Genomic DNA, 18,183 nt, shown 5'->3' with positions numbered 1-18,183 from the left:
AATTTAAACATTATAAAAATTTGGAAGGTGCTTTACCTTTTTCACTTGAACAGTTTTGCTGAATAATACTGTTAAATAGCCTTTAATAAAAAGGAATCAACCCACTATAATCAGAGAACAGTCCACTCAACAGTTTTGAACAAAATATGTATGTTGCAGTTAGGGTTGCCTGGCTAGTGCTAGATTGATGTTTCAATAGGTTTAAAAGCAAGTTCAAAACTGGGAGAGGTGGAAAGGAGAACAGTTTTTAAGCAAACAAGCTCCTTAAATCAATTGTGCATGCAAAAATAAGGCCGAATTTGATTAATATCAGCAATGCTATACACAATGGGAAAGACTTGCGAATTCTTCAGATTCTTCTAGGTTTGCTCAACCAAACATGCTTTCGGTGTTTCATAAAAACCCATGAAACACACGTTTCATCTGTCACAGATATACTGAACAAGTTCACAGGGCCAAATTTCACAGGTTAATGCAGCTATTCATTTTCCACAATTGCATGGATAGACTCATACAGATGTTCAAAGCTTCAACAGTCCTCCTCATTCATTACAAGATGGGGGTGGAAAAAAAAACTTAACAGGATAGGGAACAGGATCAGGTGTGGGCTGAGTGGATAGACTCATCGAGTGTTAATACAGCAAGCAGAGTTTCCAGACCTAAATCCAGAGACATAAGCACAAGTCAGGCTGGTATTAGAGTACAGTAGTAAAAATGCTATGTTGCAAGCTGGCTCCTTTAGGTGAGAGATTAAATCAAGACTTCATGAATCCCCAACCCTTACACAGACGAATCTCTGGGCAAATATTTAAGAATACGGAAGTGATAACGTCCAGACTGAGCTTTATATGACGGACAGACAATCTCATCAATGTGTTGTTTTTGGAAGCTTGCTATGTTTCCAAATAATACATCTTCAAAAATAGATCATTGTCTGTAAAATGTTTTACAATGTTGGTCAGGAAAGATGCTTTAGAAGTAATTTGTTCAAAGTTGCATCTTTGAAGATATGTATACTACGTTAAGCAGGCCACAAACTGCCCAATCTAGACTATAGAGTATAATGAAGCTGAAGGAAAGCACATCAACATCTGAACATAAAACAATGAACTAATGCAGAAAAATGCATTTGAACATTAATATCATAGCAAGTAATGAGAAGAACCAATATAAAATCTTCAAATGAGAGGATAATTGAATATAAAAATAGGAAGGTTATGTTTTAATTACACCAGAGACACAACATCTGGAGTCTGGTGCAAAGTATCAATCTATTCAAGGAATATAAATGCAGATACAATCCAGACAGAATTATAAAACAGATAGAATTAGGCCAGTGATCCCACCACCAAGGATATATTTCCCTCCTCCATCAGCGTTCCGAAAAGACCACTCCCTCGTCAGATCCCCCCCCCCACCAATCCAACCTCCACTCCCGGCACCTTCCCCTGCAACCGCAAGAAATGCAAAACTTGCGCCCTCACCTCCCCCCTTACTTCCCTCCAAGGCCCCAAGGGATCCTTCCATATCCGCCACAAATTCACCTGCACCTCCACACATTTATTGCATCCGCTGCACCCAATGTGGCCTCCTCTATATTGGAGACAGGCTGCCTACTTGCGGAACGTTTCAGAGAACACCTCTGGGACACCCGCACCAACCAACCCAACCACCCCGTGGCTCAACACTTCAACTCCCCCTCCCACTCCACCAAGGACATGCAGGTCCTTGGACTCCTCCATCGCCAGACCATAGCATCACGACAGCTGGAGGAAGAGCGCCTTATCTTCTGCCTAGGAACCCTCCAACCACAAGGGATGAACTCCGACTTCTCCAGTTTCCTCATTTCCCCTCCCCCCTTGTCTCAGTCAAATCCCTCGAACTCAGCACCACCTTCCTAACCTGCAATCTTCTTCCTGACCTCTCCACCCCCACCCTGGCCTATCACCCTCACCTTGACCTCCTTCCACCTATCACATTTCCAACACCCCTCCCCCAAGTCCCTCCTCCCTACCTTTTATCTTAGCCTGCTGGACACACTTTCCTCATTCCTGAAGGGCTCATGCCCAAAACGTCAATTCTCCTGTTCCTTGGATGCTGCCTGACCTGCTGTGCTTTTCAAGCAACACATTTTCAACTCTGATCTCCAGCATCTGCAGTCCTCACTTTCTCCTCTAGGATAAATAGACAGCATTTATGAAAGCACTCATTTTGTTGTCACAAAAGATGATAGTGCCAACATTAATGACCCATCCTTCCACTCCACGCAATGCTCTCCTACAACCTCTGTCAGTCAGAAGATACAGAAGCTTTAATACACCAGCAGGATCAAGACCAGCTTTTTCCTTGCCATTAGACTGATGAATGGACTAACTTCAAATAATGCTGATCTTGCCTAGCACATGCCCTGTGCAGTGTAACTTTTATACATTATTCTGTCCAAGTGTTTTCTCACCCTATGCTTAATGATTTGCCTGTTTTGCTCACAAAAAGCTTGTCACTGTACTTCGGTACAGATGACAATAAATCAAATCACATCACACTGGGTCTAAATTGCCTGTAAATCCATGATAAATGCAAGTCTATTTATTCCAAAAACAAATATAAATTTTCAAATCCCTCAAACATTATCTGGCCTTTTTCAATCTGTACATAACTAGGGGATGGATGCTGCATCATTCCCACATGGTTCAATTTCTAAGTATTGAAAACTAAGCTCAATAGTAGTCATTTTACACAGAAAACATTTGGAACTTTCTACAACTACTTTCAAAAAGGAGATGAATGCCAAGCAATGTTTAGCCATCTTCTAAAAGGACTCCACAATTCAGAGTACTGAGCAGTGACAGTGCAAGGTGAGCCAGGACAACTGTTTATATAATATACTGGCAGTATAAAACAAACTTTGCAACCCCACCCATTTTAACCTGACATACACAGTATTAATAAAGTCTAACTTTCCAACTCCTTACATTCATCTATCAAGTTATTCGTGCAGATTAAAGTTAAAATTGCAAAGGCTATTTGTCTGCAACAAGTTTCAAGCTCTTTCCTCATCAGCATGTCTTAACAATCAGGGCCAAGAAATGCCAGTCAAGAGAATGGTTTGAAAAACTGAAAGCAATGACACCAACATTAAACTGCTGATGCATTTTGAGATTACATATTGTATATCTATAATTATACTGACTTAAGTGCCAAAGTGCTCCTGGAATGCCCTCCAACACTTCACTGAAGTAGGGTTCATCTCCTTGCATGATGGTAATGGTAAAGTGGGGATATACCAGAACATGAAGCTGCAGATTGCACTGAGTGTATAATTCAGTTGGCCCCGTCTCTCTTGGATGCCCAGTCGAGTTGATAGATCTGCTCAAAGTGTATCCCATTCAGCATGGTGTCAGTGTAACACCATATGATCCATGGCATTCTCAATGCAAAGACAGGACTTTATGTCCACAAGGACTGTGCTTTGGTCACTTGTACCAACTCTGATATATTCACCTGTGGCAAGCAGGGTGCCAAAGATGAGGTCAAGTATTCTTATCCCCTCATTCCTTCACCACTTACTGCAGATCCAGTCTAACATTAATGCCCTTTAGAATTTGACCAGCTCGAGCAAGAGTGCTGCAACCAAGCCATTCTTGGTAATGGATGTGGAGTTCCCTGACTCAAAGTACATTCTGCACTCTTGCCATCCTCTGTGCTTCCACCAAGTGTTGTTCAACCAATGGAGGAAAGTCTGCAGTACAGTTACTTCTGCTATAATGCACAGTCAACGTGAATTTGCTATAACGCAACTGACGAATAGGAGATGCAAAATTTGCAATGCTACCTGAACTTTGGTTTCCGAGGCGGGGGGGGGGGGGGGGGGGGGAAAGAGGGAAAGAGGCAAATGCTTTGAAGACACTTTCAGATTAGTCTCAAACTACAGCCCACTGCTGCATCCTGCAACCATTTCATAATGCTGACATTCTCAAATCAAACCATAAGCATGCTTAATAGTTTTAAATTTAAAAGTTTTTGAAAGCTTATACTGCCATTTCATTTTACTTCAAAATTAAGTGGAAGTGAGTACCTGGAAGCATTTTATTCCATCGAATTAAGAGACTAGAGTGTAGAATTGGAGCTTTTGACAAAGATGCACTCAATGCAAGCAGACTTAAAGCAGCTTGTCAAAATTATCCAGTTAAAATTAAACTGTTCATCTTATCAGATCCATCTTTGATATCACTACATCAGGCAGTGATATTTTTAGAAATCAACTAGGTCAACATTCCCTTCTATATAAGATGAGCTACCCTGAACAAGGACTCTTCTCTCTACTTAACGGACAGCCGGACTGATCAGTTTGTAGTGGTGTAGCACCTCAAATGCATTTTGGCACACTGCAGCATCCTAAACAACTTACACATGTAGCACCTTTAGTATAAGAAAATTTCAAGGTAGTCCATAGGACTGTCATAAATTTGACACCAAGTGACAGTATCTGGCCAATTTGTTGTTAAAGGTAGAATTTACTGAGTACCTCAAATGAGGAAGAGTGAGATGGCGAGATTATGAGAAGGAAATGCAGAGCTTTAGGGCCTGGGCAGCTGCAGGTACAGATCAATTCTAATTTGGAATTCATGGGGCAAGAATAGAATCAAGGACGGTATTGGGGCTGGGCTGGAGGAGATTAAAGATCTGGAGGGATGAAGTCAGAGGGTTCAAAAGACATGAAAAAGTTTAAATAGAATCACTGTTTATTAGGATCTAAATGTAGATTAGCAAGCATAGGGATATTGGCTGAACAGAATTTGATGCAAGTTTGACAATGGGCAAAATTCTAAATTCCCACAGGTTTATGGAGAGCAACTGCATGAAGGCTGGCCAGGTAGACACATGAGGCAGCAAGTCCAGAAGTAAAAGTTCAGTTGAAAACCTCACTCAAAATAGAGGGAGATGGGGCATCAAATAATGTTAAAATTGGACTTTGTTATGGAGACAAAAAACTAACAGTTCAGCATCAACTTTAATGCTAAAGGTGCAGAGTAACTGCGTAGTCAAAGAAGAAAATACAAGTTTAGAATTATAATGAAATGATTGAACCAGCTCCAGAAAAGATCTGGGTGGTTTATGCATACCATTCCCACGCCTATACACGGACAAAATTCCAAACCAAGGAAGCCAAAAATCATTAGAAAGATTTAGCTCAGTCATTTAGTTTATATTCTACATACTCAACACCTTAAATTTCCAGTTTAAGGTATCTTCAATTTTTAACTGCATAAATTGTCAAAAGTAAAATTTGATATTAAAAAAAGCTTCCAAGTTTAGTTCCAAAGTTCCTGGGCCAGAAACTTATGGAATACATTTTATTTAGTTTCTGAAATTCAGCTGCACTCCAGGGCCAAATTAAAATAAAGTTTACTTACATCTTCAGTGTCCTTGACTCGTAGGATCTGCTCTCTCAGGTCCTGTAAGTCATTAAACGTTGACTGTGCAGTTATAGAATATACTAGTGCAAACCCCTGTCCATTCTTCATATACAGATCTCGCATCGCCGTAAATTGCTCCTATAAATGGACAAGGTACAAATTCAAAACTGATCATTTGCAGGAACATGCATATAAAGTTTATGACATACTGTCAACAACATAGCAACACCTAGATTAAAAAATAGTTAAAGGATGAAGATAATTTGGAACAAGTGGAATTTGTCGTCCTTGTTGCCTCAGTCAATGAATCATTTTGGCCACAGCCATTGCTACACAGTTTTTAGTTCCATACAGCGTGGGTTTTGAGAGTTTCCACACACCATACAAATAAATACCTCATGGGACAACAAACTGGAGTTTGGAGCTGAGGCATCCAAACTTCACTCAGTGCTCTCATAGGCTTCATGACTTCTACTACAGATTACCAGGTGAGAATGCTGCTTCTGAGACAAAGGCTGCCTTTGTGACTGGAGTGAATATGAGCAACTATTGGTACAGAGCTGAAGGCATAGTTTTACATTTTCCTAAAAGCAGGTTTAAAGTTTTAAATTAAAAATACTCAAAACTAATGTCAAAAGTATGTCAAAAGTTAGCTGGGCACAAACATCTACAGTTTTCAACCCTGGTTCACTGTCAATTCTCAGATATACTATCAAATAGGAGCTTATCACCCATTCAGAAAATCACAGAACCTTAGTGCAGGTAGAGGTCATTTGACCCAGAGTCCATACTAACTTTCTGAAGCGCATCCCACGCCTCTCCCTATCATCTTGACTCCACATTTACTATGGCTCGGGGGGCCACTGAACACAGGATTTACCATACTTAACTGGGAATGAGAGATCAATGAAGATACTTCAGAAAAATCTTTCATACCTTAAGCTTTAGAATAATCCTTTAACAGAATGGAAATCTTTGACTATTAAGTGTCACTACTATTCTAAGACTGCTCAGCAGCTTTGCGCCAGGTTGGGCTACTAAATGATTTCAGAGCATAGTAACTGAACCACATCCAATAATCTCAAAACAAAAAGCTTTACAGTCTCTACAAAATACTGAAATTATAGATATGACAGCTGCATGGTTAATAAGCAGCTTGTGGATTTATTGATTAGTGGGAAATGGCTCTAAATGTATTAAATTGATTAAACAAATTCACATTTTTACTGCTTTCATTTGATCAAGGGAGTGTGGTCATTGCTGTTAGGGGGATGACTTATTGCTCATTTTTAGTTGTTCTCCAGAAAGAGCCATTGATATCTGTGCTGTAGCAACATTTAAATTGCTGTTAGGGAGGGCTTTCCAAGATTTCAATGACAGTGAATCAGATAGTTCCAGGTTAGGATGGTGTTTGACTTGTAGGGCAGCTAGTGATGTCCCCCATGCATCTGTTACCCTTGTCCTTGTAGACAGTGTTGACTCCGAAGCCTTGGGAAATTCCTGTAGTGTATCTTGTAGATAGCAGCAGCACTGTGTACTAAGTGGTGGAGAAAGTGGATGTGGTGCCAATCAAGCCTGCTTTGTCCGGATGGTGGCAAGTTTGTTTTGTTGGAGCTGCATTTGTCCTGGCAAGTGGAGTGCTCCATCACATTCTTGACTTTTGCCTTGTAGATAGTGGATATGCTTCAGGAAGTCAGGTTAGTCACTCGCTGCAGTATTCCTAGCCTGGACAAAATCTTGCAGCCATTATATTTACATGGCTAGACCACAGCAATTTCCGGTCAACAGTAATGCTCAGGGATATTGATTGAATCCTGCACTACGATGGTAACACCATTGAGTGACAACAAGCAGGTGGATAGATTTCAGAGGATATAGTAATTCCCTGGCAAGGGGGGGTGCAAGAGTTATTTGCCACTTGTTATTCAGTCCTGGATATTAACCAAATCCTGCTGCATTTGAAAATGGACTGCTTCAATAGAGTCAAGAATACGAACATTGTACAATCAGCAAACTTTCCCTCTTCTGACGTTATGATGGAGGGAAGGTCTTTGATAAAACCACCAAAGATGGTTAGGCCTAAGGCATTAGGCTGAGGAACACCTGCAGAGATGCCCAGAGACAACTGACATCCAATAACCATAACCATTGCAGAGGAATCGATCTGAAGGACAAAGGCAGGGAGTATTTCCATTCGGTTAATCGAATGCCAGATAATAGTTTAGCCAACCATCAGGACCTTGTGATCTTGCCGGATAATTGAATGCCAGATAGAGGTTCCTCCATATATGGTGCCAGGTATGACAAAGCTGTGGGGGCTGCTTGCCGCATCACTTTTGATCCCTATTGACTCCAACTTAGTTAGAATTCTTGATGCCTCACAATCACAGCCTTTATTTGAATGGTAGTCACACTTACCTCTTGTGGAATTCAGCTCTTTTGCCCATATTTGAACCAAGGCTGCAAGATGGTGTTACCATCGAGTTGAGCAGCCTTGATAAAACCCAATATGTCAGCAACCAGGTTCTTGATAAGTAGATGCTGCTTTATAGCATTGTTGATAACATCTTCCAATTTACTGGTAAAAAATCAGGAGGAAACAGAGCAATAATTGGCCAAGTTGGATTTGTCTTGCTTTGTGCACGCAGTACATCTGGGCAACTTTCAACATCAAGTAGATGTCATTTTCATAGCTGTACTGGAATAGCTTGGCTAGGGGTGCACCGAGTTCCAGAGCACCCCTTCAGTTCTTTGGCCAAAATGTTGTCAGGATGTGTAGCCTTTGCAGTATCTGGTACCTGCAGCCATTTCTTGCTATCACATGGAGCGAATCAAATTGGCTATAGACTGGTATTTATGATGCTGGGCACTTCTGGCGGTGGCCAAGACAAATGTGGCAGACTGCAGAGTTTGCAATCATTTGTCATAGGATCACTTGTGAATAATTACTTGCTGCTAAGCTGTCTGGGTCACAAGTATTTCTGTTGACATTTCATTTAGGCACTCCTTTGTACACTACATTGAACCAGGGTTGATCCTCTAGCTTGATGGTAACAGAATATGCCAGACAATGATGACCTACAACACCTCATGTATCCCACTCTTCAGTTACTAAATTGGTTCAAAGTCTATCCCATTTCAGTGTTAATACCTTCCAGCCTGAAGGGTGATTCTATGTAAAAGACAGGACTTCATCTTCACAACGGGGGTTTAGATTAGAGTGGTGCTGGAAAAGCACAGGTCAGGCAGCATCCAAGGAGCATGAAAATCGACGTTTTGGGCAAAAGCCCTTCATCAGGAATAGAAGGGATGGCATTTTTGCAGGGTGGGAAGAGATGTAATCCAGGTAGCTATGGGAGTTGGTGGGTTTGTAAAAAAGTGCCAGGTGTCAAGTCGGTTGTCATTAATGGAGATGGAAGGGTCCAGGAAGGAGAGGGAGGTGTCAGACGGCCCAGGTGAATTTAAGGTTGGGGTGGAATGTGTTGAAGTTCATCTTCACAACGGCAATGCAGTAGTCACTCTTGCAGTCATGGACAGATGCATCTGCAGCAGCCAAGATGGTGAGGTGATGGTCAAGAATGTTTTGTTGGTTCCCTTACCACCTGCCTTAATCCCAGTCTATGTCCTTTAGGACTTTACCAACTCAAAATTAGTGTTACTGTCAAGCCACTCTTCATGGTGGACATCGAAACCCCTCAGACTAAATTCTGCGCCCTTGCCATGGTCAGTGCTTCCTCCAGGTGTTATTCAACTAAGAACAGTAAATGGTAAATCAAAAGGTCTCCTTTCCCACATTTGACCTGATGTCAGAGATTTCATAGTGTGCAGATTAATGTTGAGGACTCCCATGGCAATTCTATCTCCACTGTGATACCTCTGCTGGCCCTGCCCCACCAGTGGGACAGGACATATCAGAGATAGTGTTGGTGGTGTTTGGGACAGTCAGTCTCAAAAAAAAAGTGTCATTAATCTGCAAGACAACTTTCCAATTTTGGCACTATGATAGTACAAAGGACATTGCAGGATGGATAGGGTTGTTTTCACATTGACCCAGTTGCTGAAAACAATGTCACGTGGTCAATCCAGTTTATTTTATTTCAGAAATTGTAGCAACTGTTACAACTGAATGGCTTGCAGAGTCAATGATATTGCTATGGGTTAGAATTCACATGTAGACGAGACCAGGTAAGATGGACAGCAGTAAACAAGATGGACTTTTCCAGCAATGGTTTCATAATCATTAGCCTCTTAACTACAGATTCCTTTTTAAATGGAATTCAAATTCCAGAGATTCAAACCCAGCTCCTAGAACATTGCCTGCGTTTTGGATTAATGATATAGCGGTAATACCTCTTGACCATCACCACCTCATGGCAAGTTGCCACTGCATTTAGTTTAAAGTAGCACGCCTTTGAGCTGAGAAAAGTTGGAGAAACGTACTGCTTTGTTCTTTTGTTTTCATTTGAAAAATAAAACCTCAAGTTGGAATGATATTGCCTGGTTTAACACCAGAGGGAGCACCAGAGTTTGAAGCTTTGAAGAGAAATCCTGTGTTGAACACATCTTTGAGAGTGTTCAGATAAGTGTCTTAAAGTATACGTTCCTTGAGTTATCCACTAATTCAGAACAGAAATCAAGGCAGGCTGCATCTTTAACTGCTATGTAGAACTCAGGGTTCTAGTGAACTTGGGATTGTGTACAAGCTGCAGAAAAATAAACAGCACTCTACAATTTTCAGGAACAAGTCAGATAGGCCATGGCTTTTGCTGGCTTGCAGTTCTTTGCTCTATTTGAATTAAATTGGATTTTGACCTTCATTGGCACTTGGAAGGAACCCAAAACATTTACCACTTCATTAAATCGACCACCATCTTGGTCTTTCCATTATGTAGATAATTGAAATTCTGACATTTAAGAACAAAACTCTTAGGAAGTAAATCCATATGCAAAACCTGGAACCAAGAATTCAACAGAAAGTTCATTAAAATAAATCTCAAACACTAAAAATTGTCAACTAATAAGTTTTGGATTTAAACCTAGATAGATAAATTCAGAATTATAATTGATGTATCACAAACTTTGCTTTAACGGACACTTCATAAATGGACAAAAATATATAACAAATACTGTATTATCACAATGTCTGTGTCGTCACCTGTGGGTGCTCATGACATGGCTCTCTGCTGGCAAGTTTTATTTAATGCAAAGTTGTATAAAGTGATTTATACTACAAATAAAGTAGCAGAGTGTTGTGTATGCCCCCTGCATTTCATTTCCATTATTTGGTATTTTCACATGGATTGTGAGACCTCGATCAACCAGAATATATCAACCAGCACACTCTTGGTCGCATTGGTGCCAGTTAAAAAGTTTCTTGTATTTGGAAATACTATATGATTCACTGAGGCAAAGATTGCTCCAACAATAAAAGTTCCACAGAACTGAAACAAGACTTACTCTGAACTCTGTCAGGGTTTTAATGATCGCTTTGAAGGTATTTTAACTATGTTGCAACAAAATGACTATATGCATCACATTATTTACAGTCAGACTGCTTGGCTTCATGCAGATCTCTTCATTAAGCTCTTTTATGGCAGAATATCTATTATATAACTGATTAAACAATAATCAGCCATACATACATATGAATCAACCACACAAGTGAATACTACATAATAAATAGACACCAGAGTACTGGCTAGAAGCAGTCTCCAGTATTGTTTAGAGTTCCCAAATCACTTGCATAGCTGCATTCAAGGACTGTAGGGCAATATTTCGCTAACTCACTGCAAAGCTTCACTTGGTCTTAGACCTTTAGTACTCTTTTCTGGAGACTCAATTTGGTAAAAATACCAATAATTCATTTTAATCTAAGGGTCTACTTCATGGTTGTTCAAGAGGACAAGGTTTACCCAAGGTTCTGTGCAAGGCAGCATTTTGACAGCAAAGCAACAGATAATGTTTACACAGGGAAGAACTATACTAAAAATTCAATGGCTCAGGTAGAATAGCATGGGTGTTTTGATACTGGACAAGTAATTCACATCAACTTTAAATCTCACCATGGGAGTTTATGAAATTGAATTCAACACCAATGATTTAAGGAAAAGTTTCACAAATTATTGGACTGTTTCAAGAACTCAGTTGATGAATGTCCTTAAAAAGGATCTTACTCTTGCCCATCACTGCATTCTCATTTTTTGTACATCTTAAGAATAACAGTTAATTATAGCTGATGATACAACCACCAATGAGGGTATTAATCAGTTGTTCCAGAGACAGCTCTGAAAAGGTACAACCTATCTTGGACAGGGTAAACCTTGCTGTATAGAAGTGGAAAGTTGTCAAGTGTGGGGTGCTGGAAAAGCACAGCTGGTCAGGCAGCTTCCAAGGAACAGGAGATGTGACATCGAGTGCAAGCCCTTCATCAGGAATGGAACAGAAGCGAAAAGTTGCTCAATATTTGAAAGGCTAGATCATGTTTCCAGGTACTAATGGAACAGTTTCTCTCAAACATGTTCTACTTTCATACCTATTCATATTATTTGAAATAAGCTGCATTTTAAAAGGCAGCATTGGTGAGACTGTACCTGGTGCACTGTTTGCAGTTTCCACTGTTTGAGGAAAGGTATAGTGACATTGGAGGCAGTTCAGAGGAGGTTCATTAGATTGAACCCAGAAGCTGAGGGGTTTGAGAGAGATTGAACAGTTTAGGCCTGTATTCTGGAATTTAGAACAAGGGAGATCAAAATTGAGATGACAAAAAGTGTGGATAAGATAAATGTGGAGTGGATGCTTCCTCTTCTGGGGCATTCTAGGTAGAGAGGTCACAGTCTTTGGATAAGGGATAGCAAATTTAAAACAATTGACTACTTCTCCCAAAAAGGGTCGCGAATCAGCAGAACATGCTACCCCAAAGTGCAGTGCATGCTAGGACAGTGAGTAAATTTAAGCAAGAGTTGGACAGATTTTTAAATTGGTAATGGATTGAAGTAGTATGGAGAGAAGGTAGGATATTGGGGGTGAGGTGCACACCAGTCATGATCAAAATGCAGTACAGACTAGGGGCTGAATGGCCTAATTCTGCTCCTATATTTTATGAATGTATGAAGGATGAGGAGAGGAGAATGGAAAGTAGTTTTAACATTTTAACTCTGATCAAGTTTGTCAACTGACCAGCTCTACAAAGCCCCTGCTACAGAGCCTCTAATGCTATAACTTTTTTGCTAGAAAATGCTTAATTTGTACAAAATAATTTCTTACCGTCCCTGCTGTGTCAAGGATTTCAAGCATACATTGTTGGCAGTCTACTTCAACTTGCTGCAAAAACAAAACAGTGCACCTTAAATCAAACCTGCCCACATAGAAATAACCCATAAAGAATATTAACTGTACCCTTTATGCATTCATAACCAAATGCTCAATAATATTTCATTAGCACTTGTAGAAAGATAGAAACAGGAGCAAATCATTCTTTTGAGACTTCTCAACCAACCAGTTCATAGCTGATGTGCATTAATCCCACTAAATTACCTTTGTTTCTTAATGCTTAGATACTCTTGCCTATTCAACATCTGATCTCAAACTTGGAAAATTAAAACCGACACAGCATTAGATCTTTAGGATGGTAGTGTCTTCTGTACAACCTAGGATGAAGGTTTGCTTGTTGAGCAGGAAGGCTCAGTTTCTGATGTTTTATCACCATACTAGGTACCTAGATGTTGCCTAGTACGGTGATGAAAAGTCTTAAATTGAATCTTCCAGCTCAGTGAGCAAACCTACATCTAGAACCTCAACCTGAACTACAAGTCTTAAAACACAGTACAACCCTAGTTGAAACTTGAACAAATTATTTGATGACTATGTCCCTCTCTTTTGAAATGTTCAGAGCAAAAAATAAACCTTTTGTAAGACTCCAATCCTTCTGTCACTTTAAGCCCTTGATCAGACTTTTAAAAAAATTGAAATTTTTAAGTGAGCTGTCTGGACTTAAGAAACAGACTCTTTAGAAAGGAAAAACCCCTTCCCTTCTGTATTTACTGCTGCTTAATAACAGAGCCAGCATGTACAATAGTCAATTGAAGTAATGAATCATGAATTTATGCCATTGACTGGGAAAAAAAGAAAAAGATAAAAGAGAAGAGAAGGGGGCACAAATTCAGAAACTGTTCAATGCAAGACCTTGAAGCTATGCAGGCAAATCCTTTGTTTTAATCTGGTTACATTGTGAACACTCACTTTGCATCTGCACTTTAAATATGAGCCAAAACTAGGTCTTGCCATTTCAAATCTGGAGGTTAACCTTCCAATCATATCTGGCTAATAAATTAGGTGAACCTTGACCTGGTCACATCCAATTCTTATGCAAAAGATCAGAAAACAAATTTGTTTTTCCAGCATTAATCACATTCCTGCTTTCTGAGCACTGAACACTTGATTTTGAAAAACCTTAGCAATTGTTTGACATACAAGATGAAGTATATTGACCCTCAAAAACAGAACAATGTTCATTTGAGCACCTGGTATCAGTTGTGTACTTCAGTTAATTACACTGTTTGGTAAATGCATAACTTTTGGAAAAGCACCCTCTACTGCAATGACTTTTCATATGCCCCACACTAGCCATCTTGTGGTCTGAATGAGATTGCTAACAAACTAAATTACGCAGGAGAGCATGCTGTGCAGAAATATCTGGAATAATTCTGCTAAATTTACTGTCAGTTATGTAATTAGAATAACATGAAATTATACTGCAGAGTTATTCCAGTTACAATAAAGACATTGAGCTCAGCTGGTTAGATCTATTATTGGTTTAATCAAAATTTATTCAAACTATTTTCACTTCTGCACAGTAAATCAGAAGTGAAAATAATGTATCCCTCCAAAAGTCCCAGATGACGACAAAATGGGAAGTCTCAAGATAGTCTAATGTGTTTGATTTATTTCAATGCAAATTCAACAGAAAAAAAGTTTGTTCAGGAAATAAGTTCATGAAAACTCAATTAGTGCCAAACGTCTGATTCTTTTGAAAAGAAAACTGGTAAGGCAAAGTTGAATGTTTATAGGAGATCTACGATTCTAATATTCCAACTTTTAAAGTCAGCAGGATCAAAAAAACGTCTGCTGACACACGCCTCACTTGGAAATGCCAATGTGAGCTGGAATACAATCCCTAAAAGCTTCAATGACCTTCTGGCCCTTCAGTGTGTGAAGCATCAACTAATATAGACATCAGATTTCAGGAGGCTTTTGGCCAAAGTGGAAATCACTGCAAAGGCAGATCCCTCCCCACTAAATTTAAGTGTCAGATAACAGCGAGAAACAGGAACTAAATTCAAGTCAATCAACTCAAAATAAAGTTGTTGGCCAATTATTAGTATTGCTTCAAGCAGGAAGGTCTCCATTTGGCACCATTATTACATATAATAGTACAATAAAATTAAATGGAATCAGTTCACAAGCAAAAAACACTCCAAGGTTCAACAAGTCATCGCTTGTTTTGTCTATTTGAAAAATGATAGAAGACATTCAAGCACCATTCTCACTTTCCCAACATTAATTATGGAAACAATGAACACTCATTTAACCGCATACAATTGCGCCCTGAAAAGCATTTGCCAAGGAATTCAAGTATACGGGAAGGAGGATTTGAAGGTTATGTTGAAAAAGGTAGATGTTAGGTGGAAGGTACCTGGGCTGGTGCATATACAACAGCATCAACTAGCTTGCAGAATGGCCTATTTGTGCCCTGTAAATTGCATATGATTATGTATAATGAGAAGAGACTGAAAAGTTATTAGGCAAGTCCATTTGCTCAAATGACACCATAAATGCATTTTAAAAATCATGCAAATCCTATATTTTTCAAGCCTCTGTCCCAGTGGTGTAGCAGAACTTCAGGATGACAAATTACAGTGCAAATTCAAATCAAACTTAAAATTAGGGAAACAAATTATATTCTTATGTTGGAATGTTATTGCTCTGAGATAGGGTAATCTCAAATCATACTGAGCTGCTGCTCACCTCATAGCTTGGAACTGAATTTTCACTGAATACACCCGATCAGAACACCTTTAAAACACCACTAAATGAGGTAGTTCTGACCTGTACTAGTTCAAGGCAGCATCTCACTAACACCTTCTCAAAGGTGACTAGGGGTGGGCAATAGATGTGAGCCCAATGATGAACACATCACAAGTTAATAAAAAGATCAAATGAAAAGTTTCAAAATTGCAACCGATACATATTCATTAGTTTCCTTTTTAGTTATAAATTTGATTCACCCCTTGTGCTGCCTCTTGACTGATCATACTGAAAGGATAATCTTTCAAAGACAAGAATTTTTCACCCTCAAGTAATTGGCCAGCTGTCAATTTATACAGCTTACACCACCTTTTCAAACGAAGTTCTAGATCCTGACAACCGTGTAAAAAAATCTAATTTCCCCTCCTAAACAATTTGAATCTTTAGCCTCTAAGTTAATGACTCACTTCCCAGGAGGATTTATTTTTCACTACATGGTCTATCAAAACCTGGCATCATCATAAAACCCTCCAGTCACCCCACAAGTGTTCTCCAAGGAAAATAATTGAAAACTTGAACTGCTCAACACAAAGCTCTGTCTTCCCTGGTTAAAAACTCAGTAAAATTCCTGATTCCTTTCCAAGGCTTTTACTTCTTTCATGAAGTCTGTTGAGCAGAATTGTCTGCAGTACTCCAGCCAAAGCCCAACTCGAGATGTAGAAAATTTTTAACTCTCTCAGATTTGCATCCTGCTTCTTCATTCACACGCTTTCTTTTTGAAACCACCTTGATTTTGGTTATTGTTATGGATCCACATATGGATATCAAGGTCTTCATCCTTCCCCATATTTACCAAGCCGTGCTATTTCAACTTCAGTGATATTTGTGAAATAAGGCTTACGTTATCAAAATGCATTAAGCATAAGCTTTCATGATGAAAAATCCTTATACACACACAGGATAATTAACATTTTAAAATTTGAAAGTTGGCATCTTAGTGCCAAACACAAGCTATATTTTTTTTTTAAAAAAAAAAGGGTTACTGATAGGTCACACTTACTTGTGGGTCTAGATTAATAGGAAAGCAAGCCACGACAGTGCTGCTGGGGTAAGAGAATAAACTAGTATGGAGACTTCGGATTAGGAGATACAGGTTAAAGTTGGGTCATGTTGCCAGGGTTGGAGGATTTGAGCTGTAGGGGGAAGAGGCTGTGGCTATTTACTCTGGAGTGTTGGAGACCGAGGAGTGACGTTATAGAGGTTTACAAAATTGAAGGGCAATGATAGGGTAAATAGGCAAAGCATTTTCCCTAGGGTCAGGGAGTCCAGAACTAGACGGCATAGGTTTAGGGTGAGAGGGCAAAGATATAAGAGAGACCTACGGGGCAACTTTTTCACACTGGGTGGCATGGGTATGGAATGAGCTGCCAGAGAAAATGAAGGCTGGTGTAATTGCAACATTTAAAAAGGTATTTGGATGGGTGTATGAATAGGAAGGGTTGGGAGGGCTATGGGCTGGATGCTGGCAGGTGGGACTAGGTTGGGATATCTGGTTGGCATGGACAGGTTGGAGCAAAGGGTCTGTTTCTATGCTGTACATCTGACTAATGGGGAATCTCTGTGCACTTTATCCATTGGCCAAGAGTTGAAAATATTAAGCTAAACATTTAACTGCACTAATTTGGTTGCACGCATGTGCACGTTGGGTGCAATTGTTGTCAGAGTTACGTGCAAAGGTGCATTAAAAAAGGAGCATACTAGTCAGGATTTTGCACTTGTCACAGGACATTCTGGGGATCATTTGTCTGGAATTAGAAGTGGGCACTTGAAAGCTTACATAAGACACTGCCAATCAAAAGATCTGTCACAGATCAAGGATTGCCAAAAGAACGCAGTACGGAATAAACATTCAAAGTCATAGCATGGAAACAGCCCCTTTTGCCCAACGCATCCAAGCTGGCCACATTTTCCAAGCTAAACTAATCCATTTGTTTGCATTTGGCCCTTTGCCTTCTAAAGCTTTCCTTTTCATGCACCTATCCAAATGCAACTCTATCTGCATCTACTAGTTTAGAATACTGAATGGCCTGGACAATGTGGATGTTGGGAAAGTCTTTCCATAGGTAGCAGAGACTAGGACCCAAGGGCACAGCCTTCGAGTAAAGAAAAGGCCTTTTAGAACACAGAGAGAAAGAGAGAAACATCTTCAGCCAAAGAGTGATGAACCTACAGATTTCACTGCCACAGAAGGCAGTAGAGGCCAGGTCATTAAGTATACTTAAGATGGAGATAGACCAGTTCTTGATTATAAAAGGAAATCAAGGGTTAAGGGGAGAAAGCAGCTGAACAGGGTTGAGAAACTTAGTCATGATTGAATTGATGGGCTGCATGGCCAAATTCCTGCTCATATGCATGGTCTTCCTCTTGCAGTTCATTACACATACAAACCATCTTCTGAAAAAAGTTGCCTTGTAAATCTCCGTCACCTTAAACCTATGCCCTCTAATATTGAGCTGCCCTGCCCTAGAAAAAGCATCTATACTCCACAATGCCACCCCTCATGCTCCAGTTAGGAATGTCCCAACCTATCTAGTTTCTCCATATAACTCAAACCCTCCAGTTCTAGAGATATCCTTGTAAATCTTCTCTACACACACTAATTTAATATCCTTCCTATAGCAGGGTGATCAGAAGTGCATGCTTTTTCAAGAGGGGGGGGAGAGAGAGAGAGAGAGAGGGGGGA

General features: G+C 39.8%; 1 protein-coding gene across 1 annotated transcript in view; it reads right to left on the bottom strand.

Moving 5' to 3' along the window:
- rap1aa (RAP1A, member of RAS oncogene family a) overlaps positions 1-18,183 on the bottom strand; it is a 94,668-nt gene that overhangs the window by 22,843 nt on the left and 53,642 nt on the right. The window contains exons 4-5 of the mRNA XM_043716372.1: positions 12,681-12,737; positions 5,415-5,555 (exon numbers count right to left, since the gene is read on the bottom strand). Coding sequence (XP_043572307.1) covers positions 5,415-5,555; positions 12,681-12,737 — 198 coding nt within the window. The remainder of the gene's footprint in view (positions 1-5,414; positions 5,556-12,680; positions 12,738-18,183) is intronic.

The sequence above is a fragment of the Chiloscyllium plagiosum genome, chromosome 26, assembly GCF_004010195.1.
Source record: "Chiloscyllium plagiosum isolate BGI_BamShark_2017 chromosome 26, ASM401019v2, whole genome shotgun sequence".
Taxonomy (NCBI): Eukaryota; Metazoa; Chordata; class Chondrichthyes; order Orectolobiformes; family Hemiscylliidae; genus Chiloscyllium; species Chiloscyllium plagiosum.
The sequence above is the reverse complement of the archived record's forward strand: the minus strand, read 5'-3'. Positions and strand labels throughout refer to the sequence as shown.